Source organism: Seriola aureovittata, chromosome 10, assembly GCF_021018895.1.
Source record: "Seriola aureovittata isolate HTS-2021-v1 ecotype China chromosome 10, ASM2101889v1, whole genome shotgun sequence".
Classification (NCBI taxonomy): Eukaryota; Metazoa; Chordata; class Actinopteri; order Carangiformes; family Carangidae; genus Seriola; species Seriola aureovittata.
In genome coordinates this window covers 8,962,501-8,981,698 of record NC_079373.1, presented here as the reverse complement: position 1 = coordinate 8,981,698, position 19,198 = coordinate 8,962,501, and the positions used below count along the sequence as shown (strand labels likewise).

The following is a 19,198-nucleotide window of genomic DNA, read 5'->3' as shown; positions in this document are numbered from 1 at the left end:
GTTTGTACAGTACATATGAAGCTGTGGCTGGTTAGCTTAGCTAAGACCAGAAACTGGGGGAACAACTGGCCGTGGCTCAACAAAATCTGCCTTCCAGCACCCTGTAAGGCTCACTAATCAACACGTTACATCTCATTTGTTTCATACATAAAACATGTATCTTTGACATAACCCACTGTAAAAACCACAAACTAAACATGCATTGTTTTATTCTATTTTATTTTGTGTAAGGAAATGAGATATAATGTGTTAATTAGTGAGCTTTTGGGGTGCAAGTATAGGCAAATTTTGTTACCTTCATCTATGTTACCCTATTTCTGTTTCCAGAATGAATTTCAACCCCCTCTCTCTATGGATAATAACTGATATAAAGTGATGTGTGTGCATGGTAACAATGCCAGCAACACTGAGCAAAGACTGCATTGACAGGTAGCCTAAATGGTTTATCAATTTATTCAAGGTTGATGAGATTGGATTTGACATTTGGTTGCAGAAGCTTTGCACAGTGATACCACTATGCATCAGTTCTGTAAACTAAGGAGCCTTAAAAAGAACAGGAGGAGATAAGGATAGTAGGTCGTTTAATAGGTGTCGATTCATTTTGAAGAGAGAGGAAAAAAAAGAAAAAGAAAAAAGACTGCAGCGTGAAAGATGGAGTAAAGATAGCAGGATGAGAGAAACTAAGAGAAATAATTTGAGAGTCTGAAGTCAGAGATCAGGGAGGGGAAAGTGAGACAGAGTGAGAGAGCAGGAGTCAGGTCGAGGAGGAGGAGGGAGGCTGAGAGAGGAGAGGGGAGCAGAGAGGCAGGCTTTGCCTTTTCTGGTAGTTAAAGCCACGGACAGAACAAGCAGGAATTCTTCATGCTGCAGAGGGGCTGAGATATAAACCAGACACTAGAAGTTGATATATGACGAGAAGGGAGACAGTGCTGTCCATGGACTAAACTTCAGCTACTGGTAAGGTATTGTAAACCAACAGGCACTGTAGTTTTTGTTACTTTTTACCCATGCCATGGAGTATTCTTGGGTGGTCCCCTGTAATTTTATTTTTCAACCGGCTGGGAAACATTTAGTGAATTGTTCTTATTGAATTGAACATGTTTCCACAGTCACAGTGAGCGTTTGTTACTTAGTATTAAACATCCCAGAGGTGATGAATTACCATGATGATGAAATGAGATTAATCTTATATGGATCAAGGATCCTACTGTGCGCAGATTGTCAAAAAAGAAAGAGAAAAAGAAGATTCATCAAGTGTACGATGCAAGATGGATGAATTAATGACTGATTAGTGATTTTCGGAAACATGATGTGATATCACACTTGTGTCTTTTAGTGAGAAAGTGAGGAGAATCTTTTGGGCATCATGGACGATGACTTTGACCGCCGCATGGAGCTGAGGAGGCAGAGGAGAGAGCAGATGCGCCTCGACGCTGACAAGTAGGTGAACACACTGAGAACACATAAATATATGAAGAACATATGTCGGGTATTTGCGTTATTTAGAAGTACAATTTTGACTGTGTTATCTTGTTTTGTTTTGATGCGATTCTGATGTTGTCGTTTTGTTTTGTTTGTCCCCTTTTTCTGTTGGTTATGTTATGTTTTTGTTATTAAAAAAATATATAGAGCACATACATACAGACAGACATGGACATTTAATCATGAGTGAAATTCAGTCCTAAAAAGGTGAATGTGGTAAAAATCGTACAAGCACTATAAAAGGATGGGTGACATCCTACACCATATTATCTTAAATCAAGACCTCATAGTTTCATCAGTATTTGACTGTCTGACTCACCATTCATGAGATAAACCGGACGGCTTCAGCAGACCATATTGGATCATTAAGGCCCAACATTCCCAGTCATTTATAAACCACGTCTGCAGTTGTTGACAGTTATTAGACAGCAGCTGCTCACGAGGAAGTCACTCTGCGTAGGTGTGTATGTATTTTTGCATGAGGGATTTGTGAGTGCCTGTGTGACTCAACATGAAGCAGCAGAGTAGAGCAGACAGGACTTGGATGGCTGCTTAATGATCTTGACTCCCTTTTCACTCATTAGGGAGTCAGTCAGCTGTGTTGCTGTTTGGATTTGTCTCTTGCTCTCTGTCGTCTCCCTCCCTCTCTCTTTGTTCTCATATAAATATACAGTACTGTTATAAAGTCATTACTGTCATCCAGTTTGGGAGTAAAGTATGTACTCCTGAATGTAAAGCTGCATTTTTAAATGCTTGGATAAACTACATTGATATAAACTGAAAGGGTGAAAAAAGGGTTTGAGAAAAATGAGCAAAAACTCAGGTTTGATAGCTGTATTCATAATTAGTGCCAAAACAAGTAGAAGTAATTTAGGAACCACTGAGAAACAAAATGAACCAAACAAACCATAATCTGCTGTGAAACCCCAGGGACCTCATGTGATGTCATCAGCCCAAGTAAAGTGAAAACAGCTGTGTTAATTAACACAACTGTTCACACCTGTAGCTGTCAGCCGCTGCTTAATTAGTGAGCCACATTTTTACACAATGGCATTTGTTACAGCACTATTGGCTTCCCTTTACAGTGATGCAGAGTTAAAAGGATAAGTCTGGTGGTGATGGTGGTGTCTAAATGTTTTCCTATTGTCAACAAATCCATCCCATGGCAAGACCAAAACCAACAATAAATTTATCCTGGTAACAAGTGTTGTCTTATTCCTGTGCCACAGAGCTTCATTGTTGTCTAAAATTTGTTCCTTCATTATAATGAATGTGGGCACTGTACTTTATTTTAAGTTCATTGTAAACACCATTCTTCTGCCACACCTACTCATTAGAGCCCCCGATTTGTGTTAGTCCGAAAATAGTCCCCAAAAAATGCACTACTTACTCAATTTTCAGTATTAATAATTAGTTAAATATTAGTAATTAGCATTCACATACAATGACCAGGTCTTTTGGGAAATGGTTTCACTTTTTCTTTTTTTTTTTTGGTTGGTGTACAAAATACACTGGAGACAGTAGTTTACATCCAGACCCTGGTCTGTGGTTAGGTTTAGGTTACAAAAAGGTTAGTGAAAGATTGTGGTTTTGGTTAAATGTAAACAAACTCATTGTGTCAGAAGTCACTGTGAACTTTTTCTGTATTAAACAAGACCATGACCTTTGCTAACCTGCTAAGTGCTGTGAGTGGCTATACATAAGCATAAAACTGTTTAATAATCATATAGTCACTGTAAGTGCATGTTGTGCTGCAAGATTGGATGTTTTGCTAGAAAACAAATGATAACGTAACAACATATCCTGTTACGGTAATAGAAAACATAATCTGGTCACAATTAAAATTCCTAAAAAATATATATAAACATGATTTCAAGGAGACAGGGTTGGGTCTTGGGGCTCACAGAGATGTTGGAGCTAATGGCTTGTTTCTTTGGGCTTTAAACAGGATGTGTTAGAAATATGTACAATTATCAGTTTTATCCATCAAGAGATGATGGTGAAATTTGGCCATGGCTACATCTCACACATCATTTTCCTTCAGTTCAGGAGTCAGTTGCTGTCATATCAGATGTCCTATCAGAGCCTCAATGAAAAAAAGGAATTTTCTCACAGTCTTGAAGCCAGCTCTGCCAGCCGTGCCAACACAGCCTGCCTTGCCTTTTTCTGCCTCTCACCGCCCTCCTGCTTCTCAGCTCCTCTCTGCAGCCTGAGGAAACAATGCAGACGCTGGAATGTTTTGACTCCCATTTTTATTTCAGCACAACACATCCTTCTCTGAATGCTTCAGCTGAAAGTTTGAGTGGAGTTTTCAGTCTCTTTTCCCTCATCTCACTCTGTTTTCCTGATGGCCAAAGAAGCCCTCATCATATTACCCCTCAGGTAACTCATCTGGAAATGTAACAGTAAAAATCTCACAGCAGGCCTCTAGCTTTGGGTGGAGTAATCTAATTGAATTACTTCCTCAATGATTCCTTGTGGCAACCCGTGCCATTTGGAGGAACCTCTGCCTGGGGATTTTCTGGATTTCCGTCCCATTTGGGCCTTTGTCTCTGTTCTAAACACAGAAAGGATTCTTGTGGTTCCCATCCACCTCGCCCTCTCACAACATCTGTAAATCATTGTACTGTGGGTTCAAGATGAGCAGAGTTAAATAATACCCATGCGCTATCAATGGGCCATTTCAAGCTTTCTCCCTGCCTCATAAAGCCTGGTGATGCTCGCAAAGATAGTGTGGCATGCTCAAGAGTCTCAATGTGAATGTTTTTCACAGTTGGATCAAAGTCAATGACAGGATGTTGAAAGATGTGGAAGATGGAGGGAGAGACAGGAGAGCAACAATTTTGGCATTGTCTCTCATCTCTAATTCTACATCTAGTATTGTTTCCACTCTAGAAAGATTTCCTTCATCACCTCATCTTTTTCTCTCCACAATGTAGATAAAAGGGAAATTTGACCTCACCCAGATATTGTCATCCATTGTTGCTACAGTCCAATGTCCAATTTCAAATGTACTTGATACAGTTTCATACTTTAGGCAACATAGTGGTATACAGTCACCTTTAAATATATAGTGCAAGTTGTATTATTCCAGTGTACTTGAACAAGCAACATTCAACTGTAAATCTGAAATAGCAGAAATAGCTGCACTTGTTCTGGGTAGTAAAATTATGCACATTATCCATATTAGGAGTCATTCTCACTGTAAGACGTATAAGCTCTAAACCTAAAGCATTAATATTTAGTATTCATATTCATACCCAAGGCACTAAAACATAAAAACAGTTAAAACATTTTCCCGGTATCTCTGACGTGCACAGGAGCTGAAATAATTACTCAAATAGTTACTGTGCAAAGAAAATAAACCTGTCCACATTCTTGCACGTATACAGGTACTCAAATCCCACGTTACCTCCGTGTGACGGCAGTTAACTCACCTGTAAAGCCAAAACAAGTAGCCTGACGCTGTCGCAGGTTTTCAAACTTCAATATATATAAATGTATAATAATACAATATAAATGCTCAAAATAATGTCACAAACTCCTGCAAAATTGATGTACAAATAAGACTTGGTTTTTCAACGGTAAGTATTATTTTTACCAAGCACTAACCTACAATCTACAAGTAAAGTTCAGCAGTAAAGACACAGAACAATTCGCTTTCCAGATTGCATGTGGGGTGTGGGCGGAAGTTCCCCTTTGAGGCAACGTGAGCGCAACTGCTTCCATGGCAACAGTTCCACCTGAGGTGGCTTCACCGTCCTCCTGTACAGTCCACATTACACAGTTACATTTCGAAATTATTACTAATTTCCCAGGCTGATGACAGGCTATTGAAGTCGCTAGAAATTACTACTACGTAAATAAAATTTAAAATTAACACAAAAATGGTCACACATGTTTGGGCGTGCCACATTTAGCTATTGCTCTATAGCTAACGTTAGCGCCGTGTATTTACCAGTCTAGAAGAAACGTTGTGAGCTCAGCGTCAAACGTCATCGTTTTACTTGCCCAGAGCTGTCTCCAGGTGGTAAGCAACACCAATGTTAACTCTTGTCTCTATCAAGTCTTATCTTCTACTAAAGTTAGCACGCTAACCAGCTAGCCGCGGCCCGTTTCGTTACTTTCTGATAGCATCTCACGGTGGCCTCCTGCTCAGAGGACATATAACTTCTTGACTTGTAAATACAACAATGGCCGAAGCTCTTGTCAAGAAACGATCATCACCACCTGCTACCAGCAAGAAACCAAGTTCAGCGGAAGAGAAAACTTACTAAAAGCATATTTAAAATATTTTTTTCAGAAATGATTGTCTCATTTTGGAGTAAAAATACATTTTTATCATTCAACCAACTTGTTAATATGTACTGGGTATCTGCATATGTGATGTTTCAGTGTGGGTTACGCCAACGATGATGATGATGATGAGGAAGCACGGGAGCGACGGAGACGTGCGAGGGAAGAGAGAAAGAAGATGAGGGACTCAGAGGACTCTAGTACCATTGATGTGATCAACACTAACAGGTACAGTGTAGATGAAGGGACTTACTGTAGTGATGCAAGAGTCACAAGACAGAAACAAACCTCCCAAGATTTTGTCGACTTAATTGTTATGTAAATATTCTCCTTCATGATGGAATTTCTCTTATTACTTTAAATCAATTAAATAATTAAAAAATGTATGCTTCTACAGCAAAACATGCTATATATATATATAATATATATATATATATATATTTCATTTAAATTGAAGCTGAAACAGATCAGCTGCAGTTACATTATCAACAGCATTGTCTGTACTAAGTTTCATTGCCAGTCAGTGAGCTCCATTGCCAGTCATGAGCTCAAACTAATTTGTGTAAAGGAAAGGTATCAAAGCGAGTAGTGAAGACGGTTAAACAGCTGGGGAAATAAAAACTTCAGTTTTTTAATCAAACTTAATCAAATGCATGAGTAAGGTGAGGGGTGAAGAAAAAGGGATGCATGGCCACACATTATATTACAACCCACATTACTTATTAAAATAATTAAAATAATAATTACAAGGTTCCTCATCTAAGATTGAAGATTAGCTATGTCTGTTTGGTCGTTTGACCATTTCTCAACTTGTCGTTATTCCAAATCATAGTGTGAAGCAGAAGACTTGATAATAGATCCCTGTTGTGTGTGTGTAGTTGAGTTCACGTCCTTTACTGCTTTATGAACAAGTCCATGTCATGTTTTTACAGTGTCACAGAGACTGGGTCCGAGTCCTCCGCCACCACCACTGGTGCTGGAGGTGCAGATGATGACCAGGCTTTGCTGGAGCGCCTGGCCAAGAGGGAGGAGCGGAGGCAGAAGAGAATGAAGGAGGCCATGGAGAGACAGAAGGAGTTCGACCCCACCATCAGCACCAACGGCACAGACGGCACACTGGAGGAGCAGTCCTCCATCAGCAGCAGCAGACAGCGACACACAGAGGAAGAAGAGGAGAAGAAGGAGGAGAATCCTGCCCAGGAGGAGGTGGCAAACTCCTGGAGGAAAGAGGAAGAAGAGAAGAAGGAAGAAGAGAAGGTAAAGATGAATTTCTATCTTTTTCTGAAGCAGAACATGTACTGAAGAGGGACAAAAGATTTTATATTCTAAAGTTATTTTTACTCTTGACAGGAATCTGTTGAGGAGTCAAGAACACCAACCACAAGAAATGAGGTGTGATCTCTTATTTTAGCTTCCTCGTGACTTTATTTTGATAATATATGCACAGAAAATTATAGAAAAATTAAATAAATATAACTTCTCTCACAGGAGGAGGCTGAGGTTGATGTAGGGAAGAAAGATGCTGCTGAGGAAGCTGTTGACAAGGAGGAGGAAGAAAGGAAGAGGAAAGAAGAAGAGGAAAAACAGCAGAAAGAAATGGATGAAAAGCTAAGGATAGAAGAGGAGGAGAGGCAAAAAAGGGAAATGGAAAAGCGAAAGAGAGAGGAAGAAGAAAGGCAGCTGAAGGAGGCGGAGGAAAGGAAGAAGAGGGAAGAGGAACAACAACAACAAAAGCAAAATGAAGAGAGGCAGAAAAAGGAGGAAGAAGAAAAACAGAAAAAAGAGATGGAGGAAAAAATTAAAAAAGAAGAAGAGGAAAAACAGAAAAGGGAAATGGCAGAAAAGAAGAAGAAAGAGGAGGAGGAAAAACGAAAGAAAGAAATGGAGGAGAAAAAGAAAAAGGAGGAGGAGGAAAAGAAGATGAAGAAAGGTCTAGAGGAAAAGAAGAAGAAAGAAGAGGAGGAGAGACGGAAAAAGGAGACGGAGGAAAAGAAGAAAGAAGAGGAGGAAAAGCGGAAAAAGGAGGCTGAGGAGAAAAAGAAAAAAGAGGAAGAGGATAAACGCAAAAAGCGAGAGATGGAAGAAAAGAAGAAGAAAGAGGAGGTACTGATGGGATTTTTTTTTTTTACCAACAGCCAAAACCTGGAAAACTTAAATGAGGTCTCTGTCCGCAGAATACAGACATTTGAATGTGACACTGGTCCTTAATCTCTTGGATTAAGTGGCACTGGGGGACCACATTCGATTCGTCCAGGCTTTGCAGATAATTGCTGTATGATAGTTTTGTGGCCTGGCCGTAGATCACAGTGTTTGGTTTGCCACAAGGATAAAAGAGGAGGTGGTATCGAGGATGTCACATAGTGATGTGCCCTCATTTTACATCTGAGCTACATTCACTGTAAGGCCTTTGACTCCACATTTGTCTAATGGCTAGTTTTTGTTTTTGTGGGTTTTCAACATTATTTGTTTGAACTGAGCCTGCTGTTTTCATTATTTTATTAATCTTGTTCCTTGTTTTGTCGTCTGTGTAAAGGAGGAGAAGCCAAAGAGATTTGGTTTTAAGGAAAAGGTAAAACAAAATTGATTGTCATTCATAATGATTGCTCCTCTAATATTGAAGCTGTATATTAAGTAGGAACAGCGTTTTGACGTCTAACTTTTTTCTCTCTTTTTACAAGAACGAACCAACCAAACAGAACGGAGCTTTCGCTGAGAATAAGCTTAAGAAGACGGACAAGACATCAAGGTAAATCTTGCCTGACTCCTCATTTCAGTAAGACACAATGTTTTAACCTACACCTTTCATGTATGGCTTTTCTGTCGTCCATTTAATTACTCATACATGCCATTTCATTAAAGTATTTGATAAGAGGTGGACGGTACCATGGACCGATTATGAGAAAATTGGCCCATGGGCACAGACAGAAAAAGGCCCTCCATGCCTCCTATAGGGACCCCCTGTCTGAAAGAATTCGGTCACATAATTTTTTGAAGTCGTAACTCTTCAAACACTTCACTGCAAACAGAGGCTCTGGACCAGGGGCCCCCTGACCTCTTGGGCCCCTCGGCCTGTGCCTAGTGGGCCTTTTCAGTAATCCATCCATGGGCATTGCAAATTAAAATGTATTTGTATGTATCTTCAGATTGGAATGATACTCTAATTTCAAGAAAATCTCTCAGAGTGCTTTCAATTCAATTCAGTACAACTTTATTTATTCCTGTAAGGGCATGCAGCAGACCCCCCCCACACACACACATGCAGGACCGATACACAGACAGTATATAAGAGAAGAAAGGAAAAAACACTGAACATCATAAAGCAAAAAAACAAAACAATCAAAGGCGATACGCTTAAAAATTGTGGAATTAATAAACAGATTAATAAATAAACATAAATATTTCAAAAATAGATAATTATGTGGAATATGAGGAATTGAGAGGATGGATATAAAGGACATAAAGTATGATGAAGTTTCAATCATTTTGAAATCATCAGTAGGATGAAACATGAGTTTGTATACAACTTATGTGTTTGTGAGCAGGGACAGCACTCCCTCCACTAAGGCAGATGACGTGGAGCGACAGGAGGCCGAACGTAAGCTGCAGGAGCTGAAGCGCCGGCGAAATGACGCAGAGAGCGAGGAGTTTGAGAAGATGAAGCAGAAGCAGCAGGACGCAGAGGCCGAGCTGGAGGACCTGAAGAGGAAGAGAGAGGAGAGGAGGAAGATCCTGGAGGAGGAGGAGAAGCAGAAGAAACAGGAGATGGAGGACAAGAAAACCAAAGAGCAGGTGAGAGATCGGAGAGTAAGTCTCACTGTTAGAGGAGTATGTTTGTAACCAGTGACAAAGATGAGACCGTAAATTGTGGTTTTCGTAACAGGAGGAGAGGAAGAGGATGAGGGAGGAGATAGAGAAGAGGAGGGCAGAGGCTGCAGAGAAGAAGAAACAGAAAGAGGAAGACACCGGAAAACCTGTGTTTGCTATCAGTCCCAAAGGCTCCTCCAAGGTGAGCTCTGGAGTAGTGGTTCAGGCACCTTGCAGATGTTCTACAGGGTTTCCAGCAAAGTAAAGAACTAAATTTCACAATAATTTGATAAGAAAATAGTGTATCTTCCCACTTATTCATCTTTGATATTTCCATCCCAATACAAATGGATTTTTGTTTGTGTTTTTGTATGCTCACAACATTTCTCTCCATGAACAGGGTCCTGGTTTCTTTGGATTATTCACAGACTTCACTGTCAGCAGAACTACTGTCACCAAACCCATGACAGCTGTTGACATTATGGTCTGTGGATTATCCGGAGTTAGGGTTAGGGGTTGTTTTTCATTTTCAAAATGTTCCAAATGCTTTTGAGCACTGCAAAACAAATGTAATTTATCTGCATGGGTAGATGCCACTATAGGTAAGTGGAGAGACCATTTAAAATGACCTCTCTCTCTCTTTCATAAGACATGAATTTAAACTAGAAGTGTACTCATCAAACACTGTGCAAACAACATACAGTTTACCCATAGCAAGGCAGCAAAACATACATGCCAGCTGTTCTCCAAGTATTAGCTTTACATTTCAACATATGATAACTCAAGTGTTACATTAAGTTCCTGTGATGAAAAAGACCTACAGAACATAGTTATCCTGTAAACTTTATGCAGTTTTATTGTAAGATAAAGCATAGAGAGTCACACAATCTACTTCTATGAGACACATGTTGGGCCCTCCACAGCTTGTCTGGCTTTGTCCATAGATAATCAAATCCATCTACCAGCATCTTTAAAGCTCCTTGTGTTTGTAAAATCACAATATTCCGTCTCTACAGTGTTCTACGTGGTTTTTATGAGGCAACCAAATAAAATGTAATGTATTACTTAGTGAGCTTTAAAGGTGCCCGTAGGCAGATTTTGTGACCGCAGACAGAGCCAGGCTAGCTGGTTCCAGTCTTTATCTAAAGCTCATCTAACCGGCTGCTGACTCTAGCTTCATATATGACAAAAAGACATGAGAGTGATATTGATCCTCTCATTAACTCCCAAGCATTGCTACCAGTCAGTCTTCAAACTTTAGAATATTACACAGGATGTTTGTTTCCTCCCATGTAGCAGCAGATCTGTTTGCAATTGTTTTCTCTACAAAAGAAGCAGAGCTTCTTCCCTTTTCCCTTTCCCTTTATATGGTCAAACATGTTTCCTTTCAATTTATGTTTTAATTCCCTTTCAGCCATATATTGATAGTTGACATGAATTAAAAAAAGATGTGCTCTGGAGTCTGAACTGTACTCAAATATGGCAGTGGACGAACAAGACCGTGACTGGGTAATTTTCTTGCTGGAGTATTTTTGGAGGAATGTTGACAATTGTGTGTGTGTGTGTCTTTTCAACTCTGCACGTACATGGAGAGTATAATTCATTTTGAACAGCAGGCTGTGTGTGTGTGTGTGTGTGTGTGTGTGTGTGTGTGTGTGTTTTTGTTTGTGTGCGTGTGTGTGTGTGTCTCTGTGTGTGTCTCTGTGTGTGTCTCAGTGTGTGTGTGTGTGTGTGTGTGTGTTTTTGTTTGTGTGCGTGTGTGTGTGTGTGTGTCTCTGTGTGTGTCTCTGTGTGTCTCTGTGTGTGTCTCGGTGTGTGTGTGTGTGTGTGTGTGTGTGTCCTGGCTCCCTTACAGCCAAACTCTCCAGCTCAATCAGTCAGGCACCAGTCAACACAGTGTTCAAGTACAGAGAGACCCTCCCAGGGACAGACTGGTCTGCCTCTCAGTGAGGTCGTCCTGGAAACTAGAGAGAAGCCAGAACAGCTCGACCAAGTCCAAATTATTTATGCGTGCATGACAGTGACAGATGGGTTTGTAACTTTAAACATGTTGTTTTGTTTGTGCAGATCGGGGCGAAAGCAGAATTCTTGAGCAAATCAGCCCAGAAAAGGTGAGACATGAAAGGGGATCTTGTGGTGAAGTAAAGTATAGAACTAAAGAAACACAAATGAATGAACCAGCGGTTGGTGATTGGCCATATTAATGCCCAATATGTCGTTCATTCTTACAGCACCGCAGCCAGAGGGTCACACACTCCAATTGTCTCCAAGATAGGCAACAGACTAGAACAGTACACTTCTGCCCTCCAGGTGAGACTTGACAATATTATTCACTGTCCTCAGCAGCAGTAGAAGAGGTACTAAGATCCTTTACTGAAGTAAAAGTACCCATACTACAATGTGAAAATACTCCCATCACAAGTAAAAGCCTGCATTCAAAATCCTAAAGTATAAAGCATTATCAATAAACTGTACTTAATGAATCAAAAATAATGTATAATTTCGCAAAGAAAATGAACCGTTACAAGTGATATATTTTTTCCATTTTGTTTTTACTTTTTATCAAATCTTTAGAGGTAGTTAGTTTAAACCACTTTATATACAGCTACACACACACTAGTCCCATGTTTCCCAACCGAGCAGTCAAGCCCTCTCTGAAGGGTCACAAGATTTATCTGAAAGGCAGTGAGATGATTAATGGGGTAGGAAAGATGGAAAAAACAAAGTTAAGCAAAAAAAAAAAAAAAAAAGAATCTTTTGGACTTTGGACTGAATCTTTGCTTTTTTGTGAAGTATTGGGTAGTTTCACCACTTTGTGCCTAAAACAGAGCAGTTTAGTTGGTAAATGTCTCCTTGGTGAAACTGCTATCAACTCATACACATTGTCTTTAATCTAAAATCTTGATCTGTAAAGTCACTACTAACTATAGCTATCAAACAATGTAGCAGAAGTTAAAAGGAGCATGAAATGGAAATACTCAACAAACACTTCAAGCACAGTACTCGAGTGAATGTACTTGGAAACTTTCCACCAGCGATCCACAGTCAGTGTTGAGCTGTTTTTGCCATTTACAAAGTCATGAAATCCATCCTCTGTCTCCACAGGGAAACAAAGAAGCCAAATCCCCCAAATCTGCAATGGCAGATATTCCTACAGGAGGCACGCGTAGCATCAAGAGCATGTGGGAGAAGGGCAACGTCGGTGGCTCCTCTGAAAGCCCGGCCCCTGCCAACAAGGTGAAGGATTGAGAAAGTGAGAAGGATAGACAGGTTAACTGATATGTGATCCAGTATTTAAGATGTCTCTTTTCCCAGGATGTTGTGGCTGGTATCAAAGGAGGTGTGGCTGGACGTGTCAACAGTTGGATGGCAAAGCCTGCAGAGGCAGAGAAGACAACACCGGCACCAGAAGCAGCATCACCAGCAGCAGCAAAGCCGGCAGTAAGGCCTGATAAATCCTCGTCTTGATCACACGAGCTATTGTAAATTAGACACCAGTGTTAACTTCAACAGAGTAATCCCTCGATATTCTGTACACGCTAATGTCCTCATTTGCACATCAGCATGCCAGCCTTTTGTTGGCTGCAGCCTTTATATCTGAGCTCCAACAGTGGGCAGTGTCTGGAGTCTAGTGACACCACATGGACAGTTTACTCAACAGCATCTGCCAGCAAAGCCCTAAACACCCTGTGTGTGTTATTCTTCACATGACCTGAAAGTTATGAATGCAGTATTCAAGCATAAACCTGCGGGAAAACATTGGATTGAAGTAGAATATTCTTCCCCACTGTTACTGACAACGGCTGAATACCAATGTGCCTCCTTGCACAGCCGTTTCTACGCCTCACCATCAATCACACTGGTCTCTGTTGGTATTTCAAGATTGTATTACAGCCTATACAGCCCATAAATCATACAGTGCTTGCAAAAAGTTTTGACTCTGTGTCTGCCAAAAAACAACATATTTTTGTCTCACTGTGACTCCACAATCAAAGTATCCTTCAGTCAAGGGTAAAAGGCCACATCCCTTCACATTCATCACAAAAAGCGAGATGATTATCCTATTCCACAACACTGACAAAACAACCAAGACAAGTGCACTGAATTATTAATTTTGTTTATTTACTATGATATAGCGCCATTAAGTGAGGTCACTTGTACCCGGATACTTGGCGGTCACTGTGTCCTTCTCTCTTAAAGTAGGACATCAGCTGCTAATCCTACCAGGTCTTCTGGAGACATTACACTATGTCCACAGGCAGTGGCATTGCTGGATGAAGTGCGACATTGTTCCAACATGAAATTTACGAGCAAGATATCTTTAGTGACAAACGTCTTGGCCAGAGGAGCGGTTGCAACCTTGCTTTTACTTCTGTGACAACACTTCCCCCTGATGGGATTAAGCTGTACAGCAGTATAGTGCATGTCTGTATCTCTAAATGTCTCAATTCTCTTCTGTTTGTTAACTGTGTTAACTTGTTTAATTCTCCTCTGCCTTTCTTTCCCCTTTGCTAATGCACTCCTTTCTTCAGCTTTCCTCACTCAAACTTTTCCTGCTGTTCTTTGTCCAATCTTCAAACTGGTAAAGGTACCTTGCATACATTATATCACAACTACAACTAATAATCACAAGCATTATAGATATGGATAGAAATCATAATTGCATACGACCGGTGGTGGACATTTACTCAATTACTGTATTTAAGTATGGTTTTGAGGCACTTGTACTTTACTTGAATATTTCCATTTGATGCCACTTTATACTGTATTTGTACTCCATTATATTTCAGAGGGAAGTATTGTAATCTTTACTCCAGAATACAGAATACCCAGAGTACAAATACTTTAAAACACATTTTGCTGATAATACAATTTCACTTTAGTAAGATTTAGAATACTTGAAATTAAGTATTTTCACATTGTTGTGAAGGAACTTTTACTAAGGTAAAGAATCTGAATACTTGCACGAGGCTAAAAGCAGCCTGGTGGTTCTTTTTTTTTTGTGACAGGATGTGAAACCAGGTGACGCTGGTAACAAGCGTGGCATGTGGGAAACCAAGAAGGGCTCTGCGCCTGCCAAGGTAACACGCATACACCTCTTGAACTGTATGAGGGGAGGGCGATGTTAATGTTTTAAGGATTGACGGTGACATGACCCTGTTTGTTTGTTTCATTCAGTCTACCTAATAGATGAGTGAGAGAGGTAACATTCAGTGCACGTTCCAGCAGGCATGGTGTGACTGATGATGTGATGTTTACACTGTTTTTACACTGTTTTGGTTTGGAGTTGTTCTTTCTCAGTTCAGTCAATTCAAAAGTTGAACATTATTCAATCAAAATCTGTATACATTAATTTTCACGAAGGGACTGAATGGATATTATTAGGGAGCTAAGGGGGCAGACAATGGGAAGGGATATGTATTATATGTACTAGTTCATTCTTCCCTTGTCAATAAAAAATATTAAAGGTTTCCTGCAGAGGTTTGACCTCTAACGGGACTATGTAGCAATTTTTTCGTGACAACAATACCTCCGACCTCACGCAGCCACAGAGGTCGTTTGACCCCACCCTCGGATAGGACCCACAGGAGCGCACCATTGGCAGGCTATCAATAATAATAAATACTAATTGAACGGTCACAGTTCGGTTAGGTTGAGACACAAAAACTACTTGGTTAGGTTTAGAAAAGATCATGGTTTGGGTTAAAATAAGTATGTTCTCAAGGTTAGACTTGAGCGTCATGGTTACAGCAATAAACCTGTAGTTAATGTTGTGGCGTGGTCGTGGATCAAACAAACAACACTGACTATCGGTTTCAAACAGGAAACAAACAGCTGTCTCCTGTGTGAATGTCCCGTGCTTTGTTGACCCATCCATCCACCTCTCTCCTCCTCCTAACACAGACTTTGTTACTCCACATACCACGTCACCTGGCTTCCTCCTTTACTCCTGCCATAATTACTACAGCCACTAGAGGTCCCCTAACAATCAAACCTAACCGAGTTGTAATAAGATGCTAGTATGACCAGTATTGGCTCCGCAGTCGGACTGGCCAAAAAAATTCAGCCTTGGTCTTATCCGCTGGGACCGGCGGCATGAATGACACCGACTGAGCCGGTAAAAATGTAAAAAACAGTTGTTTTTGACGACCAGTAGTCCCCATGGCCAGTCTTCCTGTGCTCTGGTCTTATCTCTTTCTTTGTCGGAGGCCTTTTTAGACAAAAACGTGTTGTTGTTCTTTTTTTACTCGAAAAAGGAGGAAGTTCACCTGAACGCTGCATACTGCACTGTGCCGTCTCACCTGTGGGCGATCACTGTGTCTTTATAAATGTGGAGAGGGCCAAGGTTTTAACAGGAGGGACTCACATGCACTAACATGTAGGTTATGCGCAGCCGTCCTGGTTACCAAAACAAAGAACAGCTCAGATTACAACAGGCATAGTGGCGGTGTGACTTCTTTCTCCGCTCCTTTCTTGTTTACAGAAGTCGTGAAATTAATTATTTTTTTATTATTAATTGAAACAGTATATTCAGACCCGCCCCCAATAATGATTTTCATACAGTCCCTAACTCATAAATCTGTGAACAAGCATTATCTCTTGTTAAAAGCAGGATGTATGGTGAATTTAAAATCTCTGGTTGAGCTGCCTGAACTGAAATGGAAATACTGAATTTGATGTGATGAAGTGTGGATTTCCGTATCCCTCTCACGCACACAGTGTAATATACACTTTATTATCTACATGCTGTCATTGGTTCCCAGACTGGCTTTGAGGACATGAATAGTATTCCTTGGCTCTGATGTTGTTGTTCATTTATAACATGGATTATTTTCAAACATGAGTGTGATCTACAGAATATATTGTTACAGGACTTTTTGGCTGCACTGTGCACAGCTTTTTCATGCCAACATAGTAGCTGCATTGCAGTGAGGACATTATAGTTGAGTGTATGTGGTTATGGTTGAATGCCGATGTATTTTATTTGGTCAAAGTGCTTTAAAAAGACTATTTGATGTACGACTTCACTCATTGTTTTCATGGAAGAGTCTCTTAACACTTAAGAAGTAACATATGTAATGTCTGTGGGAGTATATTATTAATCAAATCAGTCCCCTTCTCTCACCCTCACCTCTCTTCTCCTATTTATCCACAAATGAAACCAAGCTTTTCATATGATGTCATTTCTTAGAATCCCTATTAACTTGAATGAAGCAGTAGCTATTCTTCCTGGGGTCCACACACCTAAACTCAAGATCAATCCCAGAATAAGATGAAGAAATGTTTCGACGCCATCATCTGTTTTCACTAGGGTATACTAAATATGTGTTTACCGAGTTATTTCCTGTGTCTTTCCTTCATCCTCTTGTTTGCAGGTGGCAGTTGGAGGAAAGAGCAAGTTTGTCACAAATGGTAAGTTTGTTAAGTGATTGGAAATAGTGGTTGAATGTAACTAAGTACATTTACTCAAGTGCAGTACCTAAGTACAAATGTGAGGTACTTGAACTTTACTTCAGCATTTCCATTTTATGCTACTTCACACTTCTTATCTACAATTGAGAGACAAATATTGTGCTTTTCACTCCAGTGTATTTATCTATAGTTACTGTTTATTGTAGATTAAGATTTTACACACAAAGCCATGATTGAGAGTTTTGCTATAAGTTAAACTGTCTATGAAGTTTTTAAATTAGCTTCACCATGACCAGCTGCAACACTGAAACACTGTTTACTTGTTAATGTATCATGTAACATTGACAGGGTCTATTCTGCCTCATAATGGGTACTTTTAATTTTAATAATGCTTTCACTTAAAGGATAGGGCCACAATTTTTCAAATCAGTCATGCTCAAATGGACTCAAACAGTTATTGATTCCTCCTCTCCATAATGGCCAACAAAAGTTTTTTTCCTAATGCGCTTTCAGGGAGACCAAACCAACAGTCCTTGATCAGTGCAACAATAATAACAACAATATTAATATAACTGTTATTATGAGGCTTCATCACTTTGACAAATGAACTGGGTGTCTTTCGAAGTCATAGTATTTTTAGGGCAAAATTCCCTCCTGTTGTTTCCTGGACGGTGTTTCTCTGCTGACATGCAGTGCAGGAATATTTCCACAGAGAGCTAATTCGAGCATGAGCTCAAAGAGTATGAATAGGACAAATGATTCAACAAGCAAAAACTTTTTCATCGTTCGTATATGGGCATCTGACCATTGTTTGTAGAAAGACTTGAGACATATTCTTTAAATATAATTTTAGATGCAAGGCCTTTACTATATTGAGGTAATGTTACTTTTACTTTTGCAGTTTCTACATTTAGTTAATTAAATAAACTAAATTAAATTAACTAAATATTTCCTTCACCATTGACTGTAAATGTTTACCACATGTAAAACCAGGGTTTATCCTGATCAGTCCTGGGGGAAGCAGAGTTTAGTAGAGTCGTCTCTGTCCTTCACACCATTTTCTGGGCGAGGAGGGCAGGCCATGACTGATTTATAGCCCCCTGTGGACACTACAACCCACCAGCCTTCTTTTGTGCCAGAGTAGCTGCTCCCTGTAAATCAAATCTGCTGCTGGAGATTATTGAGCATTGGCTCAGCTCTATGGCACTATGGTCTATATTTAAAGAAAACCCTCACCCTGACCTTGTTTCCCAGTATAAAGAAGCTTCCAGACCCCTGGCATGGCTGTCATGTCTTTGCACTGCACTGTTCACCCGGTGCCACCTGGGCTGCCCAGTGTCGGCGAGCTGTTAGGCATACCACAGTGCAGCTGCTTGATTTTCACATTACAACTGACTGCTGGGAAGGATTACTAACCGTTTAAGCAGCAAAGCGGGCTCGATCACCGGGCTTATTCACTCAGTGTTAATGATAAAGACCTACTATGTTTCCCTGCAGCCTGGAAGAAGAGTTTAAATGTACATTGACTGTGAAAACAGACATTCACCTATCATGGATGTTGGCTCAGTCAAGCTGATGATCAAAAGTCAAATTTCTTCTGACAAGCCCTCAGTGCTTGAGCCAGAGTGTGAACAATTGGAGTGGAAAAGCGTTTGTCGAGCGTCAGCTTCAACCCTAAATAGCGAGCGTCCCCGCTTCTTCATCAGAAATAGACCACAGAGCAATGGAGTAAAGGGCAAATGACGAAAGTTACAGCTTTCAATCATCACACAGAAAGGTGTCCTGGCTTCGACTGCAGGGTATGTGTCAGCAACAGGAGGACTGTGTCTGACGTACAAACGCACATACACATACATTATGTACATAGAGAAATATGGATGTAAAAGCTTTGATTAACAGCCCTGAGACTAATCTCATTTGACACCTCATAATTTTTGGTAAATCAGGCAGTTTTAAATGCAACAATGACGGACACATTGACTAATTTATCTTTAATGTCTCTCTTTCTATTAGCAGGTGTAAGACCGTAACCATTGACATCCCCCTTTAAATCAAACCTTACCTGAAGGCTCTGCTACTGTGTGTGCATCCATATCCCTTCAACACACCTGTGTTTTGTGAGAAGTTCACACCAGAATGAGGAAAAGACGAGGGACCATGATGAGTGACGTTAAAGGATTCCACCATCAAAGTTTTCCAGCTT

The 19,198-nt window shown here is 40.3% G+C and overlaps 1 protein-coding gene and 1 long non-coding RNA gene across 9 annotated transcripts in view; one reads left to right on the top strand and one right to left on the bottom strand.

Moving 5' to 3' along the window:
• The window catches only part of LOC130176759 (uncharacterized), a 30,835-nt gene extending 25,514 nt beyond the window's left edge, over positions 1-5,321 (bottom strand). The window contains exons 1-2 of the long non-coding RNA XR_008828919.1: positions 4,920-5,321; positions 3,596-3,691 (exon numbers count right to left, since the gene is read on the bottom strand). This is a non-coding gene — a long non-coding RNA (uncharacterized LOC130176759). The remainder of the gene's footprint in view (positions 1-3,595; positions 3,692-4,919) is intronic.
• The window catches only part of LOC130176752 (caldesmon-like), a 29,589-nt gene that overhangs the window by 8,505 nt on the left and 1,886 nt on the right, over positions 1-19,198 (top strand). Inside the window, exons 1-18 of one of the 8 annotated variants that reach the window (XR_008828918.1) lie at positions 802-957; positions 1,337-1,440; positions 5,878-6,006; positions 6,711-7,035; positions 7,129-7,170; positions 7,267-7,881; positions 8,312-8,347; positions 8,457-8,524; positions 9,318-9,567; positions 9,659-9,784; positions 11,650-11,693; positions 11,814-11,892; positions 12,688-12,819; positions 12,898-13,023; positions 14,592-14,663; positions 14,761-14,785; positions 16,959-16,995; positions 19,012-19,198. The exon at positions 19,012-19,198 is cut by the window's right edge and continues 1,886 nt beyond it. Coding sequence is in view for 6 of the 8 variants with exons in the window: in XM_056388028.1 (XP_056244003.1) it covers positions 1,367-1,440; positions 5,878-6,006; positions 6,711-7,035; positions 7,129-7,170; positions 7,267-7,881; positions 8,312-8,347; positions 8,457-8,524; positions 9,318-9,567; positions 9,659-9,784; positions 11,650-11,693; positions 11,814-11,892; positions 12,688-12,819; positions 12,898-13,023; positions 14,592-14,663; positions 16,959-16,995; positions 19,009-19,025 (2,172 nt within the window). In the remaining 2 variants the exon portion in view is untranslated. Of the gene's footprint in view, positions 1-801; positions 958-1,336; positions 1,441-5,421; positions 5,513-5,877; positions 6,007-6,710; positions 7,036-7,128; positions 7,171-7,266; positions 7,882-8,311; positions 8,348-8,456; positions 8,525-9,317; positions 9,568-9,658; positions 9,785-11,649; positions 11,694-11,813; positions 11,893-12,687; positions 12,820-12,897; positions 13,024-14,591; positions 14,664-14,760; positions 14,786-16,958; positions 16,996-19,008 lie in introns of those variants that run through there. The other 7 variants (XR_008828917.1, XM_056388033.1, XM_056388030.1 and 4 more) reach the window with 7 other exon arrangements.